This window comes from Telmatherina bonti (genome assembly GCF_933228915.1).
Source record: "Telmatherina bonti genome assembly, chromosome: 10".
Lineage (NCBI taxonomy): Eukaryota > Metazoa > Chordata > Actinopteri > Atheriniformes > Telmatherinidae > Telmatherina > Telmatherina bonti.
Genome location: NC_136628.1, coordinates 20,616,051 through 20,635,727, shown reverse-complemented (window position 1 = coordinate 20,635,727; position 19,677 = coordinate 20,616,051). Strand labels below are relative to the sequence as shown.

The window sequence follows — 19,677 nt, the reverse complement described above, 5'->3', positions numbered from 1 at the left end:
CCACTCTGATAATGACCTTATTGGCAAACACAAGCTGCTATTGGTTCTGCAATTTTTTTTCCCTGGGATCACCATTTATAGGGACTAAACTTTGGATATTGGCTGTACCCAATAAATCCTGGCCAAGATAAAGATAACTGTTGTTAAAAATGCTTTCTGATTCCCTAAAGACACCAAGCTGGAGCTGGCCCGAAATTAGTCGGAAATTAGTCGTGTTGTTACAAAAATGAGATGTACTTTCATATGACCAATTTCCCTTGCTTCCAGTTCCACAACCTAAAGGGAATTTCCGTTTAACTGCAACTGTAAACCAGCCACAGACACCTTGGTATTGGTAATGACAATCCTTTACTTAAATGTGGTTTTTAATATAACAGCGAGTAGGTTTATTTGGCCAAATGCAATATTTTTGGGAGCTTTTGAATTTCTTATTAAATTTGCCGACAATCAGTGTTGTTTTGGTTTTGCCTTTTTTGCTCTTCTGCAGCACAGAAACCTTAGGATGGTAAAAACAGAGAAGAAGAGCACAGCTACAACTGTCAACAACACAATAATTACATCTAAACTGTAGTATGAGTACCAGGGCATCTTATAAGCCTCTGTACGAAGATGAGGAGCTCCTTTGTGGCGCATCACATACTCCACCCAGAATATAGCCCGATCCATGGGTGTTAATGGTTGATCTCTGTGCAAACGGGAAAGCCTCTGTATGTTCTGCCTGTAGCTGTCCTTATAGAGCACCTCCTTAATACCTTCCTCAAAAGTGTGGCCATTAACATCGGCCAGTTGAATGATCTTTGCTGCCCCTCTTTCCTGCAGACGTAGAAGGTTGTCATACTGATCAAAGAATAAGGGAATGCCGAGTACTGGGACTCCATGGTAAATGGCCTCCTGGACTCCATTGGTTCCTCCATGAGCTACAAAGACTTTGATCTGTGGGTGACCCAGGAGATCCTTCTGTGGCATCCAGTCTACGATGAGAGTGTTGTTGCCCAGTGTAGACGGGCGCTCCCCTTTATGTCTCCATATCACCTGATCAGAAAACAAGCGGCAGACAAAAGACTGAATTTAAACACCGTCCAACATAAGCTGAGAGTAATTCATCACAGACAGAATAACCCAGAAAATTATACAAAAGACATATAAAGTGGTCAACTATATAAACTTATATTTGCTGTTTGGCACTTTTGATTTGCTCATAGCATAAAACTTATTTTCTTTTGTATAACTATCTCAAGGTAAAGCAAAAAAGAAATTTTGAGCTACAGTTGTTAGTAATTGACAGTCCTCTGCTGTCTTTAAAGGCAGAGTATGTAAGATTTCAGGGCGATTCTTTCCACCACCAGGTGGCAAACACCAGGTTGTGAACAAAACCACAAAACTGCTACCTTCACAAACGACCACAAGTTGGCAGTAATGAGCAAAACTCACCCCTCACCCCTCCTCCTTGCCAGCTCCAATGAGGGCAGGAATCGCTTGTGAGCTGTAGCTCAGAGCCGCTCTGCAACAAATGGGCTTATACTCACCCTACTGGTGGAAAAAAAAGTACTTTTTTTTAGTGGTCAGAAAACATTCAAGAAGGGTCTTTGTCATTAATTCGACTTGTAATTTATTAACGCATCAAATATGGACAGACGGGAACCTACATGTTTAAAAAACTATCTAATTATAATTGTAGTTTGTTTTTTTTTAGTTAATTTATTTTTAAAAAATATTGAAAATCTTGCATACTCCACCTTTAATGTACATATGAAAGAAGTAAATGTGACAAAAAATAAAACAAGAAATATCTTCTTACCTTCTGGGGCATCTTTGCAAAGACACTGGCAATGTCGTCAGCAACCTTTGTGGGCAACACATTCACCCAAGTTCCCATTGTCATGACAATAACTCCATGCTTCCCAGCACTCTGAACAAACTTCTCCAGGTCTGCTGGTAGAGGCTGGGCTGGTTTGCACTGGAAACCTCCGATGTAGACGACGTTTGGCATTGTGGGCCGGGGGAAATCAAACACAAAATCTGACCTGAACAGCCAAATGTCTGCTTCTTGAAGCAGTGAGACGATGTCACATCCACCCTCGATATATTTATCACAGACTGCATCATAAATAGGCCCCACCATTAATTTTTCCTGGAACAGTATGATGCCATGGAAAAGCATGTTTTTGACCCTCTGGATGAAATCCATTTTGTCTGTTAATCCAGATCCTGGTACGGGGATATAAGAGAGTGGTGAGGGGGCCAAAACAAAGTGGCCCTCACCACTAGTGATCCAGCGCACATTGAGCACCATGGGCAGCTTGAGATATTTGGCTAATACGACCCCTGGTCCTAAAGCTGGATCAGTGAGAACCAGATCATACTGGGACTCTTTTAAACTTTTCACCAGATTCTGATTTTCAAAGATTTGAATAATACCCTCAACCCAGAGTGCATTAGCCTGAGTAATCATAGAAAGGAAATGAGTGGTGAGCTTGAAAAAAGTCAGCACTGAAGCTCCTTCTATTTGGACCTAAAATGAATATATAAAAAAGAAAAAAGTATCAAGTGATTGTCATCATGCATCAACACACATGAATACAAATAATCACAAACCTTCATATGTTCCTTTAAATAAACGTCAAATAAGTTCTCTAAACCCCCATCCATTTCAAGTGTAATGGAAGTGTAGAGAGGAGACTTTTCTGGGATGTACCAGCTGGTGGAGGCTCTGATCACGGTTATGTTGTGTCCCTTGGCATGAAGTTCTTCGAGCAGTATCTTCATATTAATCCAGTGGCTGCCGTCCACAGGAAACACCAGAATGTTTCCTCCTTCACACGGTGGTGTGAAGAAAGTCAGGCATAAACTGAAGAGTGCAAATATTCCACACACACGAGGCATGACTCCTAAAATGTCAGACAAAAATAAATAAACTTTAATATGTTTGTTTTTTTTTTACTTATAATACAACAAACAACTAAACAACACTTGTTGAAATTGGAATATATTTGATAACAAATATAGCATAAAATGCTGATGATCTACTTACCCAGTGTCAAAAGAGGCATCACTTTCCCTTCCTTCCTACACACTGACAGTCCATCAAAAGGATTTCTTAGATATTTGAGTTCAAACTCCACCCTCAAACATGATCTGTCATTTAACAGGTAAATGAGTTACCTATGGCACATGTCACTGGTAGGTACTACTAACATTCTGCAAAAAATGAACAGAGCAATCATTTCTTCAATGTCAAGCCTTCATTTAATAATATTTTTTATTAAATGAAGACTTTTAAATGGTAGCATGCGTTACAGTGCATTCTGTGTTCTGTACTTTTGTGTGTCCGACTTTTGTGAAAGCATGTTCAGCTATGAAACAAATGCAGCAGTGCTTGCACCATATAGACCTGTGACCTGTTTCATGAGGATAATACAAAGGGTTAAGTAAAGTTAAGCCACGTGAGTTTCATGTCATGTTACAAGTTCAGAGACCCGAAGACAAAAAAACAGCACATGAGCTCCATGAGCTAAAAAGTTAAAGAGTTGACCATGTATTTCCATAGACTTAGTTCTGAACAGAGTTCATCATTACCTGGAAAAATCAGACCGCACTTTGAGGTTCATGTTCCTTGATGCTAACTCACCTGCACTGTTATTTGAGAAGATCTGTAAACTTCAGGTAGATACCTCCACCAGCATCGATTTTTCAGTATACGAGATTGAAAGCTTGAAAGCTTGTAAGCACCACAAAGGACTGTACTTTCACCGGTGCTTATCACAGTGCACACCTCAGACTTTCATTGCATCTCTAAGCCCTGTCATCTGCAGAAACACTGATAACTACAGGTGTGGGGTATATCAGGGATGGATAAGAGGCTGGGTACAGGACCAGATCAGTCAGTTTTTGAGCTGGAGCAGTAACAATCACCTCATCTTGAACACAAACAAAACAAATGACATGATTGTTGACTTAAGATGGAACAATCCAATGTTTTTATCCTGGGAGAATAGGTGGAGCTGGTGGAAGAATACACGTGAGTTCAGCTTAGAGACGCCTGAAATGCAACAGAGAAGCATTTATAGGACAGGACACAAAAGACTCAACCTCAGGCAGCTGAGCTCATTCAATTGTTGCATCAATGTGTTGTTTATCCTCTATAAGTCTGTTGTGGGAAATGCAAACAACTTTGCAGTCATCTGCTGGGACAAGAGCATCAGAGATAAAGACTTAAAAAAGTTGAACAAACTGATCAAGAAGGCTGATTCTGTGCTAGGAATAACTTAAGCTGCTGATGCTGATTATTCAGAGGAAAATGTTGCACAAGCGGCTGAAGATAATGGATGATTCTTTCTATCCTCAACACAACACCGTGAAGAAACATTCATTCATTCATTTTCCAAACCGCTTATTCCAATTCAGGGTTGCGGGGAAGCTGGAGCCTATCCCAGCCAGCTTTGGGCGACAGGCAGGGTACACCCTGGACAGCTCGCCAGTCCATCGCAGGGCCACACACAGAGAGACGAACAACCACACTCACGCTCACACTCACACCTAGGGGCAATTTAGAGTGACCAATTAACCTATCATGCATGTCTTTGGATGGTGGGAGGAAGCTGGAGTACCTGGAGAGAACCCACGCATACACGGGGAGAACATGCAAACTCCACACAGAAAGGCCACTGACCAAACCAGCCAAGGATTGAACCAGCGACCTTCTTGCTGTGAGGCCACAGTGCTAACCACTGTGCCACCGTGCAGCCCCTGTGAAGAAACAGAAAAGTAAAATTCACCCTTTGCACAAAACAGAAAGACAACTGTTCTTTTCATGTGTGGTTACTTGTAATGTCTGATTATATCATAATAAGGAGATTGTGAACTTTGAGACATTATTTTATGTTGCACAGCATGAGGAAACCCTTTCAAATTTTTGTTCTGGATGCTGTCGGCCATGTTCTTCTGTCAGAACAAAAGGTAACACAAACTCTAGCATCAGCGGCTCGACCACACACTGTCATGATATACCTGACCTCTCCTTAGTACCCATTCACAGGATGCAAACTTGACAAAACACTCCCAAGATCAATTTTCCAGTTCCATAATAGCCAGAAAAACAAGTTTGCTAAGACCTTCTCAGTTTAACGTGTTGTAGAAACTTCACCCTGCCCTTTTTCATGCCAGACTGTAAATCGCGTTTGTAACCAGGTTTAGAATCTGATAGAAATAAATTACAAAGGGAGAAAATATTTGACTGTTATGTTTTGTAGACTGCTTGTTTTTCCTTTTCTTGCAGTTACACTACCAGTCAAAAGGTTGAACACACATTCCTATTAAATCCAGTGCAAAAATGTATCCAAACTCTTTACTGGTAGAGTACGTCTTCTTGTAGTTCACTTAAAAACCCCATTTTCAAGAGCTTAGTTCTTGAGTTAGCTTTTTTTTTTCCTACTTTCAACTCATGATCCTTTCTGCAAATTGTTTTTTAATCCCTTAACCAGCGGGGCTCTGCCCCAAGCCGTTTTTATGTACTTTTTCATATGAAATCTTGTACAATCTGTTAGATGTTTCATAATTTAATACTAATACTAGTTGACCTGCCAGTCTATTAGTAGTATTGAAATATGATTGTATTGCTGTACTATGGTATCAATGAATGTATCAATGTTTTGCTTATATAATTTATATCAACTGTATCTGTTTATTATCCACAAAGGCTGTGACAGACCTCTCTTCTGGTTCTCCACGCTGGTTAGGGGGTTAATGCAGTATTTGATTGACTGTACATAAAAAATAAATTAATTAATTAAAAAAAAAAGAAAAAATAATATTAATAATAATTACTTGTTTTTTATTTTGTTTGTTTTGAAAAAAAACTTACATTATGTTTCACTGCCTTAACAAGGTTGAATTGTGCTAAATAAAAGCTTTTCCTTGAGTATTTATTCATGAACACAATTTTTATGTGTAGTCAATAAGGACAGGATGTATTTTTCTATGAGAAAATTTTGCACTGATGTTTAAGGAGAGAGCAAGCAAAAATCAAGTTATCATCTGTGTATTAAACATGATTAAAATACACTACCATTCAAAAGTTTGGACACACTTTTTCGTTGGATTTAATGGAAAAGACGTGTCCAAAGTTTTGACTTGTAGTGTATATTGACTAAGTGACACTATACATTTCAATTTATTATACCTGCTGTTTCTTTCCTCCAATCCACTGTGGCTTCCTTGGTGTTACTGGTTTCCTCAGACAGTTGCAGGAGAAAAACATCAGCTTTTCTTTGGGAAAAAAAATGTCCGTTACACAGTTTCTGCTGGGTCCCATTGCCTGCCCCATTTCTCCTGGTGGCTATGGATTTTGTGACATTTGTAACAAAGAATGTCTTGTGACAGGCTTAAACAGAAAAACGGTTAGAAATATTCATTCATTCATTCATTTTCCAAACCGCTTATTCCAATTCAGGGTCGCGGGGAAGCTGGAGCCTATCCCAGCCGGCTTTGGGCGACAGGCAGGGTACACCCTGGACAGCTCGCCAGTCCATCGCAGGGCCACACACAGAGAGACAAACAACCACGCTCATGCTCACACTCACTCCTAGGGGCAATTTAGAGTGACCAATTAACCTATCATGCATGTCTTTGGATGGTGGGAGGAAGCTGGAGTACCCGGAGAGAACCCACGCATACACGGGGAGAACATGCAAACTCCACACAGAAAGGCCACTGACCAAACCAGCCAAGGATTGAACCAGTGACCTTCTTGCTGTGAGGCCACAGTGCTAACCACTGCGCCATCGTGCAGCCCGGTTAGAAATATTTTAGGGGAAAATTTAAAGGAATGGCAAAAGAAAGAAGAATACATACAATATGCCACAGTGGTGAAACATCCATCAGCTTTTACGTGCAATACCTGAAGGAGCTGCTTGTTTTGTTTGTAACACTTGGTTTTTACAGCCAATTTTTAACAGTGAATCTATGCCAGTTTGGTAAGTGCAGTGACTCCAAAAGTATTTTTACCTCCACCAAGGAGGTTATGTTTTACCTGGCGTTTATCTGTTTGTCTGTTGGTGCTCAAAATAACTCAAAATGTTATGGACGGATTTTCATGAAATTTTCAGGAGTTGTTGGAAATGTGACAAGGAAGAACTAATTTAATGTTGGTGGGGATCCAGATCACCGTTTGGATCCAGGAGCCATTATCCCTTGGCGAAGGTTTGCGCTTTCTTTGTGGCGTGCAAAAGTCTCATCACTCAGAGAGAGCAAACCTCCACCAACCTTTATTGTTAGGGCACAAGTTGTTACCAAACAATTAGGATTTAACCCTTCGATAAAGGTATTTTGCCAATTGTAAAACGCATTTTCTATTTAAATTGGTGAGGGAGGGTACTGGTAAATGTGAAATCTGGAATAGCTTATTCTCCTTTAACAGCTCGCTACAGAGAACTGATCTTACTATAGCTTACTAAAACAAACAAAAACTATGCATAGTGTGTGATAAAATAATTTTTGCAGGTCAGCTGAAACAGGAAAAGATTGAAGACTGAAGTTATTGCTGTTTGACAGGAGCAATAACTTCAATTCAGACATGAAATATAAAGATTTTTTATGTAGTTTTTCATTTGCAATGCTCTACAGAATGTTGACAATATTCAGCAAATGAACCAATGAAATCATGAAAAGGCTTTTAGATCTTTCAAGCAAATTTCAGGTTTGTTTGTTTTTTTTTTTGTTTTTTTTACCACAGATGAAAAAATTAAATCCCAGATTATTTATGGGTGATGTACTTGTTGACCAACAAGAATTATTCTGAGCACATTGTCTGCCATTTTGCTGGAGATGCACACATAAACACCAGAGGTGGTTCTGTGAATAACTTTACATCTGAACATACATGCTTTTTTCCAAAACCTTATAATGACAAAAAGTTATCTTCTGAGGTAGAGCTAACTTTTGTTTTTAAAACAGGATTAGCTTTGAAAGTCATTTCTGAGCACTCATCACAAATAACTCTGTTTTTAACTAAAATATTTCAGACACATTTGATGTTTGCATTAATATTTTTAGTCTAATCTATTAAGGCTTTTTGTTTCTGTCCTTGTGAAGGAGTGGTCTACAATGTTATGAATACCCTAATCAACAGAAGAGGATGAACAAGAGCATGCATAGAAAAGTATCAGAAATCCATTTTCTGCTGATGCTTTTCACAGAAGTCGATAGTAAAGGCTCCATGTAGGCGTACACTCCTAACTGGGGGATTGCAGATTTCTCGATCATCAAGCCTGAACTGTATTTGGTTACAAGGTTCCTGCATTTATTCATTTCAAAAGTTTACAAAAGGTGGTTTAAAAATAGAGGGATAGTTCTTTAAAACAAAAAATGAATTATGAAAAAGCATTTTTGATTGCATAAATTGGCTAAAATTTACTTTTGGAAACTGAACCACTTGTTACAGTAAAAGAACATTTTTGAGCACATATTCTATTACACATTATTAAAACTTACAACAGCAGAAGCTAGTATCAAATAAATTCTTTTTTTTTCTATAAAGTGCTTTTAATGCCAGCGGCAATACAAAGAGTTTTACATGATGAAAACAAATTATGCATATTAAACAAAAAAGGCTTTTACACACCTTGTCTGCAAAATGCATGAGAGGCTTTTTGTGTATGCATAGAAAACATGACAACAAAGAAAGGGGAACACATCTCGTATGACATTTGTATGAACAGTTTAGGCTGCTGCTGATATTCTGCTGTGAGAGATATTTCAATGCATGCTTCATCTCTTTAGTAATAACTGAGCATCATTTTTTTTCACCATAATAACATAAATACACCATCCCTGTATTATAACCACAGTATGCATCATATTCCAATGAAGAAGACTGTACAATGTCTAATGTGACATTTGCCATTATAACAACATAAACCAAAGAGAAACAAATAGTCAAAGCAAGTGATCCTTTTTGTTTGGTTTTTGTGCTTCTTATTCAGCACAGAAAAGTAGAAACAAAGCCAAAACAAAGTGTGGAAGCACAGTTACTATAGTCAATACAACAGATACCAAAATCTAAACAATGATATGAGCACCGGAACATCTTATAAACTTCTTTACAGAGGTAAAGAGCATCTCAGAGGGACATCACAACCCCTTCCCAGACTAGAGCCGGACCCATAGGGGGCTAATGGTTGATTTCTGTGTAACGTTGACAAGTTTAACAGCTTTGCCTTCAGATTTAGATGTACATATTCCTCAACGTAATGAGCAGTCCTGTTAAACTGCTGATGTTCTCACTGACAGAACTTATTATTTGATAGTTATTTGATAGTTGCTTTTGTTGTCAAATGCTGTTCAACACTTCACTAGTCAGTGGTTTTATTGCTGGAGCCAATTGGTTTATTTATCTGAATAAAGGATGATATATTTCTCAAACACATTGTCAACAATCAGTGTTGTTTTGGTTTCGCCTTTCTTGTTCTTCTGCAGCACAGAAATCTTAGGATGGTAAAAACAGAGAAGAAGAGCACAGCTACAACTGTCAACAACACAATAATTACATCTAAACTGTAGTATGAGTACCAGGGCATCTTATAAGCCTCTGTACGAAGATGAGGAGCTCCTTTGTGGCGCATCACATACTCCACCCAGAATATAGCCCGATCCATGGGTGTTAATGGTTGATCTCTGTGCAAACGGGAAAGCCTCTGTATGTTCTGCCTGTAGCTGTCCTTATAGAGCACCTCCTTAATACCTTCCTCAAAAGTGTGGCCATTAACATCGGCCAGTTGAATGATCTTTGCTGCCCCTCTTTCCTGCAGACGTAGAAGGTTGTCATACTGATCAAAGAATAAGGGAATGCCGAGTACTGGGACTCCATGGTAAATGGCCTCCTGGACTCCATTGGTTCCTCCATGAGCTACAAAGACTTTGATCTGTGGGTGACCCAGGAGATCCTTCTGTGGCATCCAGTCTACGATGAGAGTGTTGTTGCCCAGTGTAGACGGGCGCTCCCCTTTATGTCTCCATATCACCTGATCAGAAAACAAGCAGCAGACAAAAGACTGAACTTAAACACTGTCCAACATAAGCTGAGAGTAATTCTTGACAGAAAGAACAACCAAGAAAATTACATATAATAACATATAATGTGGTCGACAATCTAAACATGTTTATACCATTTGGCACTTTTGATTCGTACATAGCAAAAGCTTATTTTCTCTTTTGTCTTTGTAAAGCTATATCTAGCTACATCCATCCATCCTTTTTCTGCCACTTATCCACTGTTGGGTTGCAGGGGCAGCAGTCTAAGCAGGGAAGCCCAGACCTCCTTCTCCCCAGCCACATTTGCCAGCTCTGCAGGGGGGGTCCCAAGGTGTTCCCAGGCCAGTCGAGAGATATAATCCCTCCCGCGTGTCATGGCCCTTCCCCAGGGTCTCCTCCTGCAGGAACGTGCCTGGAACACCTCATCAACTCAACTCAACTCAATTCAACTTTATTTATAAAGCCCTTTAACACAACCAGAGTTGAAATAAAGCGCTGTTCATAATCAGCCAAGATAAAAACATAATAAAACAGTTAAAAGAGAAATAAATAATGCAATAAAACAAAAGGTCATACAAGGAATAAGAAATTAAAGCAACTAAACAAAATTAATAAATAGTAAATAAAACCAATAATTCAAACCAAATTATGGCACACTAACCAGAAGCAGTCTTACACTAGGTTAAAAGCCATTAAATAAAAATGGGTTTTAAGATAAGTTTTAAAAAAGGACAGTGAGGATGCTTGTCTCATGTGGAGGGGGAGCTCATTCCACAGTTTTGGACCGGCAACTGAAAAATCAGGAAGGCATCAGGAGGCATCCTGATCAGATGACTGAGTAACCTCAACTGGCTCCTCTCGATGCGGAGGACCAGCGGCTCTACTCTTAGCCCATTCTGGATGACCGAACCTATCACCCTATCTCTAAGGGAGCTCTAAGGGATCTAAGATCTAAGGGGGATCTAAGGGAGATTCTGTCTGTAAAGCGTCTTGAGATGGCATTGCCGTGATGCCATTGACGCTATATAAATAAAGCTGAATTGAATTGAATTGAAAGGGAGAGCCCGGCCACCCAGTGAAGGAAACTCATTTCAGCCGCCTGTATGCAAAATTTTGTTCGTTCAGTCACGACCCACAGCTTATGACAATAGGTGAGGGCAGTGGCATCGCCTGTCCTGGACATTCCCGGCTCAAGCACCGAACATTTCTCATCAAGCCCAGAAGAAATAAGATTATATTAACTGAGATGCCTTATGACATTAAATAAGAAGGTAGTTTTGTCATTTCCTGTCTTCAGTGAATACAACTCAGGTGCAACAATATGACCAATTATAGAAGAATTTTCAGAAAGGAGGGACACCACTGTGTTTTATTAGCTGACAGCCCAGTGTTTTAGTCCTAATCTGAACTCTGCGATTATTTTGAATTCAAGTGGACATCATCAACAGTTAAAATACACATCAGACTATTTTTCATTGAAAGAGGAGAAGCAACAGTTGTGATGGCTACCGGTGGACAACCAGTCTCTAGGCCAACAGACTTAACAGGTAAACAAAAAAGTCATTCAAACCCTATTTGTCTTCAAAATGACACGAACACGAGGCAGATCATTCATGCCAGTACTTGATACTTCCAAGGTTAAGCTAGTTATGCTAAACAATCAGCCTCGTCTTTTTTCTGTTATACACATTTGTATTAAATCCATTGGTGAAGTGTATGTGAGATTGGAAAATGTCCCGAATTTCCCAAAACCACTGAGGAGGAGGTTCTGCTGTCAGCGTGCATGTGTGCACATGAATGCAAGGTGTTGTGCTAGTTGAAAACAGCTTTAACATCAGTGTTACAAGGGTTATTTCTAAATGCTGCTTTAGTTCAAATATAGATAAAAGATGAAAAGCTTTATTATCATGTTATTTACTCATTTGTTTACCTGCAGGTCTCTGGCTGTCCAACAGTTAAAGACGTTGCTTTACAATATATCAAATCAAATCAAATCAAAGATACTTTATTCATCCCAGAGGGGAAATTCAGAAATATTGGGAATAGAAAACCAGTCTTATCATAATCTCAGCTTTGTGGATGTTTATGTATTGATGAGGATGGTGGTTGTTGCATGTGTCTGTTGCTCCTGAATGGGCCTGTTGAAGACTGGGAGGAATAAATCAGAGTAGATCACTAGACTAAACTAGTCTACACTACTCAATTAAATCAAGAGTTGTATTTTTGCTCTGACTGAGCTATGTTTCATTTTTGCTGTTATAGAGATTCGTCAAAATAATTATTACCTCTACTAATCGAAATCAAATAGGAGGGTCCAGCGTGGTTAACGGTGTGTTCAGACCAAACGCGTTTTGAGCGTCAAGAGCGGCAGGTTTCCATGTAAAGTCTATGGCGAGGCGCGGCAAGGGGGCGTTGAGCTTTCTCGCGTAGCGTTTTGAGCGTTTTGGGTGTCGGCGTTCCGCGCGGAACGCATGTCAAAAGCCAGAGATGGACAAAGCTGAACTTTGGCCGCTCGACGCGGGGCGTCAACCAATCAGAATGATCAGCTCACAGCTCCTGGAGGATTCCTGTGGTGAACCCAGACACGGGGCTGAGATGCGATTACTCCTTGCAATATTTAGGATAACCATTCCTTGCTAAAAAGCTGAATGTTACTGATTTGGCAACGTAGCAGGATACGTTGCCTAGCAACGCTTTGTTTGGGGGCTGAGGCGGCTCTCTACTGACTGCGGCTCTTGTTGCATTAACACTGACTAACTGCCCTACGACAACGTCCTCTAGCTTTATTTATTAAATAAAACCATGCCATATCTCTTCTGAATCCGCCATCATTCAAACTGACCGGAAGGAAAGCGCCGCCTCCATCCTCTCTTTTCCGCCGCGTTTGCCGCTCGCTCCAGACACACAAGCGGCGGACGCGGCAGGAGCGTTGGGAGCGTTTTGGGCATCAGACACATAAGTGGCAGTTTAGTGACCAGCGTTCAGCGTCCGCGTTTGGTCTGAACACACCGTAAGTGCTGGTCAGACTGCTGGAAGTCCAGCTGAACACATGTCCATGCGATGCAAGATGATTTTTCTTTTTTGTTTGTTGATTAAGATAAGGCTATCAGATATAAATTTTGCAACACTTGTTTTTTGACAGCAAAAAGACTCGTGTCTTGATGAGTCTTTCTTATTATAGTCCCGTTCCAGGTATGACATATTTAATTTATACTTTAATTGTCTGGGCAAATGTATGTTAAAAGCATTTTTGGTCACTGTGTGGATGTTCAAACATGTTCTGTAATATTTGTTCCTAATATAGGACTGTTTTATTAGCTGATGGTTGCTAGCTGAACCACGTTTGTTTTTTTTTTTGTTTTTTTTACAAAGTGGCATCACGCATAATGTGCGTTGTAGTCCCACAGGCCAAAAAGGTCCGGTGGGACTTCTTCTTCAGCTTGACAGCATCCTTCACTGCAGGTGTCCACCAATGAGTTCTGGGATTACCAACACGATAGGGACCAACGACCATACAGCCAAAGCTCCAGCTAGCCGCCTCAATAACAGAGGCATGAAACACAGCCAACTTGGTCTCTATGTCCCCTGCCTCACTTGGGACATTGTTTAAAGCTCTGGTGAAGGTAGGCGTTGAAGCTCGCCAGACATGCCCAGAAGACCCTCACGACACGTTTGGGCCTGCCAGACCTGAACATCCCCACCCCGACCATCTGAGGTAAAGTTGTTAGTAATTGACAGTCCTCTGCTGTCTTTAATGTACATATGAAAGAAGTAAATGTGACAAAAAATAAAAACAAGAAATATCTTCTTACCTTCTGGGGCATCTTGGCAAAGACACTGGCGATGTCATCAGCAACCTTTGTCGGCAACACGTTAACCAAAGTTCCCATTGTCATGATGATGACTCCATGCTTCCCAGCGCTCTGAACAAACTTCTCCAGGTCTGCTGGTAGAGGCTGGGCTGGTTTGCACTGGAAACCTCCGATGTAGACAACGTTTGGCATTGTGGGCCGGGGGAAATCAAACACAAAATCTGACCTGAACAGCCAAATGTCTGCTTCTTGAAGCAGTGAGACGATGTCACATCCACCCTCGATATATTTATCACAGACTGCATCATAAATAGGCCCCACCATTAATTTTTCCTGGAACAGTATGATGCCATGGAAAAGCATGTTTTTGACCCTCTGGATGAAATCCATTTTATCTGTTAATCCAGATCCTGGTACGGGGATATAAGAGAGTGGTGAGGGGGCCAAAACAAAGTGGCCCTCACCACTAGTGATCCAGCGCACATTGAGCACCATGGGCAGCTTGAGATATTTGGCTAATACAACCCCTGGTCCTATAGCTGGATCAGTGAGAACCAGATCATACTGGGACTCTTTTAAACTTTTCACCAGATTCTGATTTTCAAAGATTTGAATTACAGCATCAACCCAGATTGCATGAGCCTGAGTAATCATAGAAAGGAAATGAGTGGTGAGCTTGAAGAAAGTCAGCACTGAAGCTCCTTCTCTTTGGGCCTAAAATTAATATTTAAAAAAGAACAAAGTAGTATCAAGTGATGATCTTCATTTATCAACACACAAATATCAGATACAAATATTCATAATCACATACCTTCATTTGTTCCTCTAAGTAAACATCAAAGAAGTTCTCTAAACCCTCATCCATTTCAAGTGTAATGGAAGTGTAGAGAGGAGACTTTTCTGGGATGTACCAGCTGGTGGAAGCTCTGATCACGGTTATGTTGTGTCCCCTGGCATGAAGTTCTTCTAGCAGAATCTTCATATTAATCCAGTGGCTGCCGTCCACAGGAAACACCAGAATGTTTTCTCCTTCACATGGTGTGAAGAAAGTCAGGCATAAACTGAAGAGTGCAAATATTCCACACACACGAGGCATGACTCCTAAAATGTCAAACAAAAATAAATTAGCCAAAATATGTTATAGGTTTTTACTTTAATAATATATATGAAACGCATACAACTAAGCTTAGTCAATAGAAATCAAAATTGAAAAATACACTCACTGAAATTTGAACAGATTTGATATCAAACATAAAATAAAATGACATAACATAAAATGCTGATGAGATCTACTTACCCAATGTCAAAAGAGACATCACTTTCCTTCCTTCCTACAGACTGACAGTCCATCAAAAGGATTTCTTAGATATCTAAGTTCAAACTCCACCCTCAAAGATGATCTGTCATATAACAGGTAAATGAGTTACCAATGGCACATGTCACTGGTATGTACGATGAACATTCTGCAAATAATGAACAGAGCAATTATTTCTTCTATATAATGCCTTCATTTAATAATATTCTTATTAAGTGAAAGCATTTAACAGGTAGGACGCTTTACAGTGTATTCTGTGTTCTGTACTTTTGTGAAAGCGTGTTCAGCTATGAAACAAATGCGGCAGTGCTTGCACCATACAGACCTGTGACCTGTTTTGTAAGAATATTACAGAGGGTTAAGTAAAGTTAAGCCTCACAAAGTTCATATCATGTTACAAGTTCAGAGACCACAAGAAGAAAAAAAGCAAAACAATTTAGTTCTTTACTGGTGTCAGATTATTTTAAACTTGACTTCAACTAAATATTATCTTCATTATCAGTCACTGAGTTTATTGTTTGCAAGCAAATACCTTTTTTTTTATTTTTATTTCTGTTTTAAAAACACAGTAGCTGGAGAGACATGACCACAATGATTCAACTTACTGCAAGTTAAAGAGGGGAGAGCACCATAAACCAATTATCAAATAATTTTTTAGATTTCTTTTTAGTTAAAGAGCTGGAATGCTGTTTTTAATTAAATTGCCATCTTTCCCATTGGATTTTTTGGGAAAGTGTGTCCAAAGTTTTGACCAGTAGTCTACATTGATGAAGTGACACTATACATTTTAATTTATTATACCTGCTGTTTCTTTCCTCCAGTCCACTGTGGCTTCCTTGGTGTTACTGATTTCCTAAAACAGCTGCAGGAGAAAAACATGTACCAGGTACTCGGCTTTCCTTTTGGAGAAAAATGTCAGTTACACAGTTTCTGCTGGGTCCTGTTGCCTGCCCCATTTCTCCTGGTGACGTATGGATTTTGAGACATTTGTAGCAAAGAATGTCTTGTGACAGGCTTAAAGAAATAAACTGGTAAAACATATTTTATTGGAATGGAGAAAGAAATATGCCACAGTGGTAAGGGTTATAGACTACACTTCCATTACACATCCATCAGCTGATAGATGCAGTACCTGAAGGAGGAGCTGCTTGTTTCATTTGCAGCACCTTTGATTTTTAGAGCCAATTTTTAACAGTGAATCTATGCCAGTTTGGTAAGTTTGGTGACTCTAAAAGTATTTTTTAGACATGATAATAAGCTTTTTCATTGTTAGAGCACAAGTTGTTACCAAACAATTAAGGTTTAAAGGAGTCATCACCTGGAAATTGCACTTTTTCGAGTTATAACGTGCGTCTTGCTGTTGGGCGGAAGTGTTAACATTTCTTTTGAAGACGGGCAGGTTTTTCCGTCTGGGCGCTTTGTTCGCAGCACAACTGCCCACAAGGCTGAAGTCTCGCGAACGCCTTTTTCTTTTTTGTTTTCATGGCATGACATGGCAGTTGTAATAATCATAATGATAATTTCACAAGGTGACCATCATGTAGTCTGATATTGGCACCTATTGGATTTCGGCAGGGAGGATATGTATTAGTTTTTTCTTTTTTTTAAGTGATGTTCTACTGTGTTTTTATTTCCATCATCGGATTTATTCACCAAACCAGAATGCAAACTTTTTATTTCCGACATCTTTACGTCATGTTTGTAAAATGGGAGCTTTGCAGGATTAATATCTGCAGCTACAGCCTCTGTGGATATGGAGGTCTGACTCCTGGTGTGGATGGATCTGAAAGATATGTTTTATTTTTATCTACATACAGTGATGACACAGAGGTTAGGGAAAATTGTGTCTGTGTATAACTGTGTTAAATAAAATGAATGTGTTTTTAATATTCTGTTAATATTTTGGTGTGTGAAAACCTGTTTTATTTAATAAGCTTTAAAAAAAAAAAAAAAAAGTATGCAAGGCACTTGTGTTGTCTTTGGCATGAAAGTGCTTTATAAAGTTTGATTTGATCTATTTGTATTACAATATTTGATTACTCTTAAACTGCAGCTATTTACACCAACAATCTATTTATGTGATGATGTGATGATGATGTGTGATGATGAATTCTCGCGAGAAAAGTTTTGTAAAGAATAAAGGGTCAGAAAAGCACTTTTTAAATTTTTTTTGGTGTAATAAGTTTTTAAATAGTTATTTAAAAGAGGATAGTGGCCAAATGAAAAGACCAGGTTATGACACCTTTAACAGTTTGATATAGGTATTTTGCCAAGTGCAAAACACATTTTGGTAAATGTGAAATCTGGAATAGCTTTTCCTCCTTTAACAGCTCGCTACAGAGAACTGATCGTCCTATAGCTTACTAAAACAAACAAAAACTATGCATAGTGTGTGATAAAATAATTTTTGCAGGTCAGCTGAAACAGGAAAAGATTGAAGACTGAAGTTATTGCTGTTTGACAGGAGCAATAACTTCAATTCAGACATGAAATATAAAGATTTTTTATGTAGTTTTTCATTTGCAATGCTCTACAGAATGTTAACAATATTCAGCAAATGAACCAATGAAATCATGAAAAGGCTTTTAAATCTTTCAAGCAAATTGCGGGTTTGTTTTACCACAGATCATAACTAATCCCAGATTACTTATGGGTGTTGTACTTGTTGACCGGCAACTACATTTCTGAGCACATTGTCTGCCATATTGCTGGAGGTGAACACATAAACACCAGAGGTGGTTGTGTGAGTAATTTCACATCTGAACATGCATGCTTTTTTTTCCAAAACCTTGTAATAACAAAAAGTTACTTTCTGAAGTAGAGCTAACTTTTGTTTTAAAAATGGGATTCATTTTGAAAATCGTATGGGTTTAAAGGCATTTCTGAGCACTCATCATAAATAACTGTCTTTTTAACTAAAATATTTCAGACACATTTGATGTTTGCATGAATATTTTAGTCTAATCTATTAAGGCTTTTTGTTTCTGTCCTTGTGAAGGAGTGGTCTACAATGTTATGGATACCCTAACCAACAGAAGAGGATGAACAAGAGCATGCATAGAAAAGTATCAGAAATCCATTTTTTTCTGGTGCTTTTCACAGTAGTAGATGGTAAAGGCTCCATGTAAGCCTACACTCCTAACTGTGGGATGGCAGATTTCTTGTTAGATAGATAACTTAAAAAATCCTGATTGATCAAGCCTGAAATGTATTTGGTTACATGGTGTAATTTATTAAAGATTAACTTAATTTGTCATGCAAATAAAATGTCATTTTGATCAAAAAGCGGTTTTAATTGCAGAAATTGGCTAAAATTCCTGATAATAATTTGAGCAATAACAGAACCACATTTGCAGTCTAAATATCTCGGCAAACAGTTTTTGAGCACGCCTCATGTTACACTTCAGAAGTTATCACTACGACTAGAAGCTAGTCTTCAAATTAAATCCCATTTTTTTTATTAAGTGCTTTTCATGCCAAAGGCAACACACAGTGTTTTAAATGATAAAAACAAATTATGCATATTGCAGAAAACAGGCTTTCCCACACCTTTTCTGAAAAGTGCATAAAAGACTTTTGGCGCATGTATAGAAAACATGACAACGAGAAAATGGGAGCACATCGGCTAGTATGACATTTGTATGAACAGTTTAGGCTGCTGCTGATATTCTGCTGTGAGATATTTTCATTGCATGCTTAGTCTCTTAAGCAATGACTGAGCAAAATGTATTCACTGTTGCTGTTAAATGCACCATCCCTGTATTAAAGTCTGCATCATATTCCAATGAAAAAGAGTGCACAGTGTCTAATGTGACATGTCATACAACTTACAAATAATCACGAACTAAATTCTTGAGATGTCAGTAAGTTTAATTCAATCCAAAAGTACATCTTTGCCAAACATACAGTAAAACTGGAGATTTACATAACAAAGATCTGAAAAAAATTATCATGAACAAAGTAATGTCATAACAACATCGATCAAAGCGTTGTGAAACATTTGCAGCAGATTCTTTAATTTATGCCCGTAAGAATAAAAAGAGTCCAAGCAAGTTATCATTTTTGTTTGCACAGAAAAGTAGAAACAAAGCTAAAACAAAGTGTAGAAGCACAGTTACTATAGTCAATGCAACAGATACCAATATCTAAACAATAATATGAGCATCAGAACATCTTATAAACCTCTTCACAGAGGTAAAGAGCATCTCAGAGGGACATCACAACCCCTTCCCAGACTAGAGCCGGACCCATAGGGGGCTAATGGTTGATTTCTGTGTAACGTTGACAAGTTTAGCAGCTTTTCCCTTCAGATTTAGATGTACATATTCCTCAACGTAATGAGCAGTCCTGTTAAACTGCTGATTTTCTCACTAACAGAACTTGTTGTTCTGTAAATTATTATTTGATAGTTGCTTTTGTTGTCAAATGCTGTTCAACACTTTACTTGTCAGTGGTTTTATTGCTGGAGCCAATTGGTTTATTTATCTGAATAAAGGATGATATATTTCTCAAACACATTGTCAA

The 19,677-nt window shown here is 38.9% G+C and overlaps 2 protein-coding genes across 2 annotated transcripts; both read right to left on the bottom strand.

Moving 5' to 3' along the window:
* Positions 1–447: 447 nt before the first annotated feature.
* LOC306761260 (UDP-glucuronosyltransferase 1A5-like) lies at positions 448–2,883 on the bottom strand (the record flags this gene model as incomplete). Its single annotated transcript, XM_079247383.1, has 3 exons — positions 448–1,032; positions 1,799–2,512; positions 2,596–2,883. 3 exons carry the CDS (start codon positions 2,881–2,883, stop codon positions 448–450), a joined length of 1,587 nt encoding a protein of 528 aa, XP_079103509.1.
* Positions 2,884–9,431: 6,548 nt separating this feature from the next.
* Positions 9,432–14,913, bottom strand: LOC306761600 (UDP-glucuronosyltransferase 1-2-like; the record flags this gene model as incomplete). The annotated part of the gene is made up of 3 exons (XM_079247842.1): positions 14,650–14,913; positions 13,839–14,552; positions 9,432–10,016 (listed from the first exon to the last, which is right to left on the bottom strand). The coding sequence occupies exons 1-3, from the start codon at positions 14,818–14,820 to the stop codon at positions 9,432–9,434; spliced, it is 1,470 nt and encodes a 489-aa protein (XP_079103968.1). The 5' UTR covers positions 14,821–14,913.
* Positions 14,914–19,677: the final 4,764 nt, after the last annotated feature.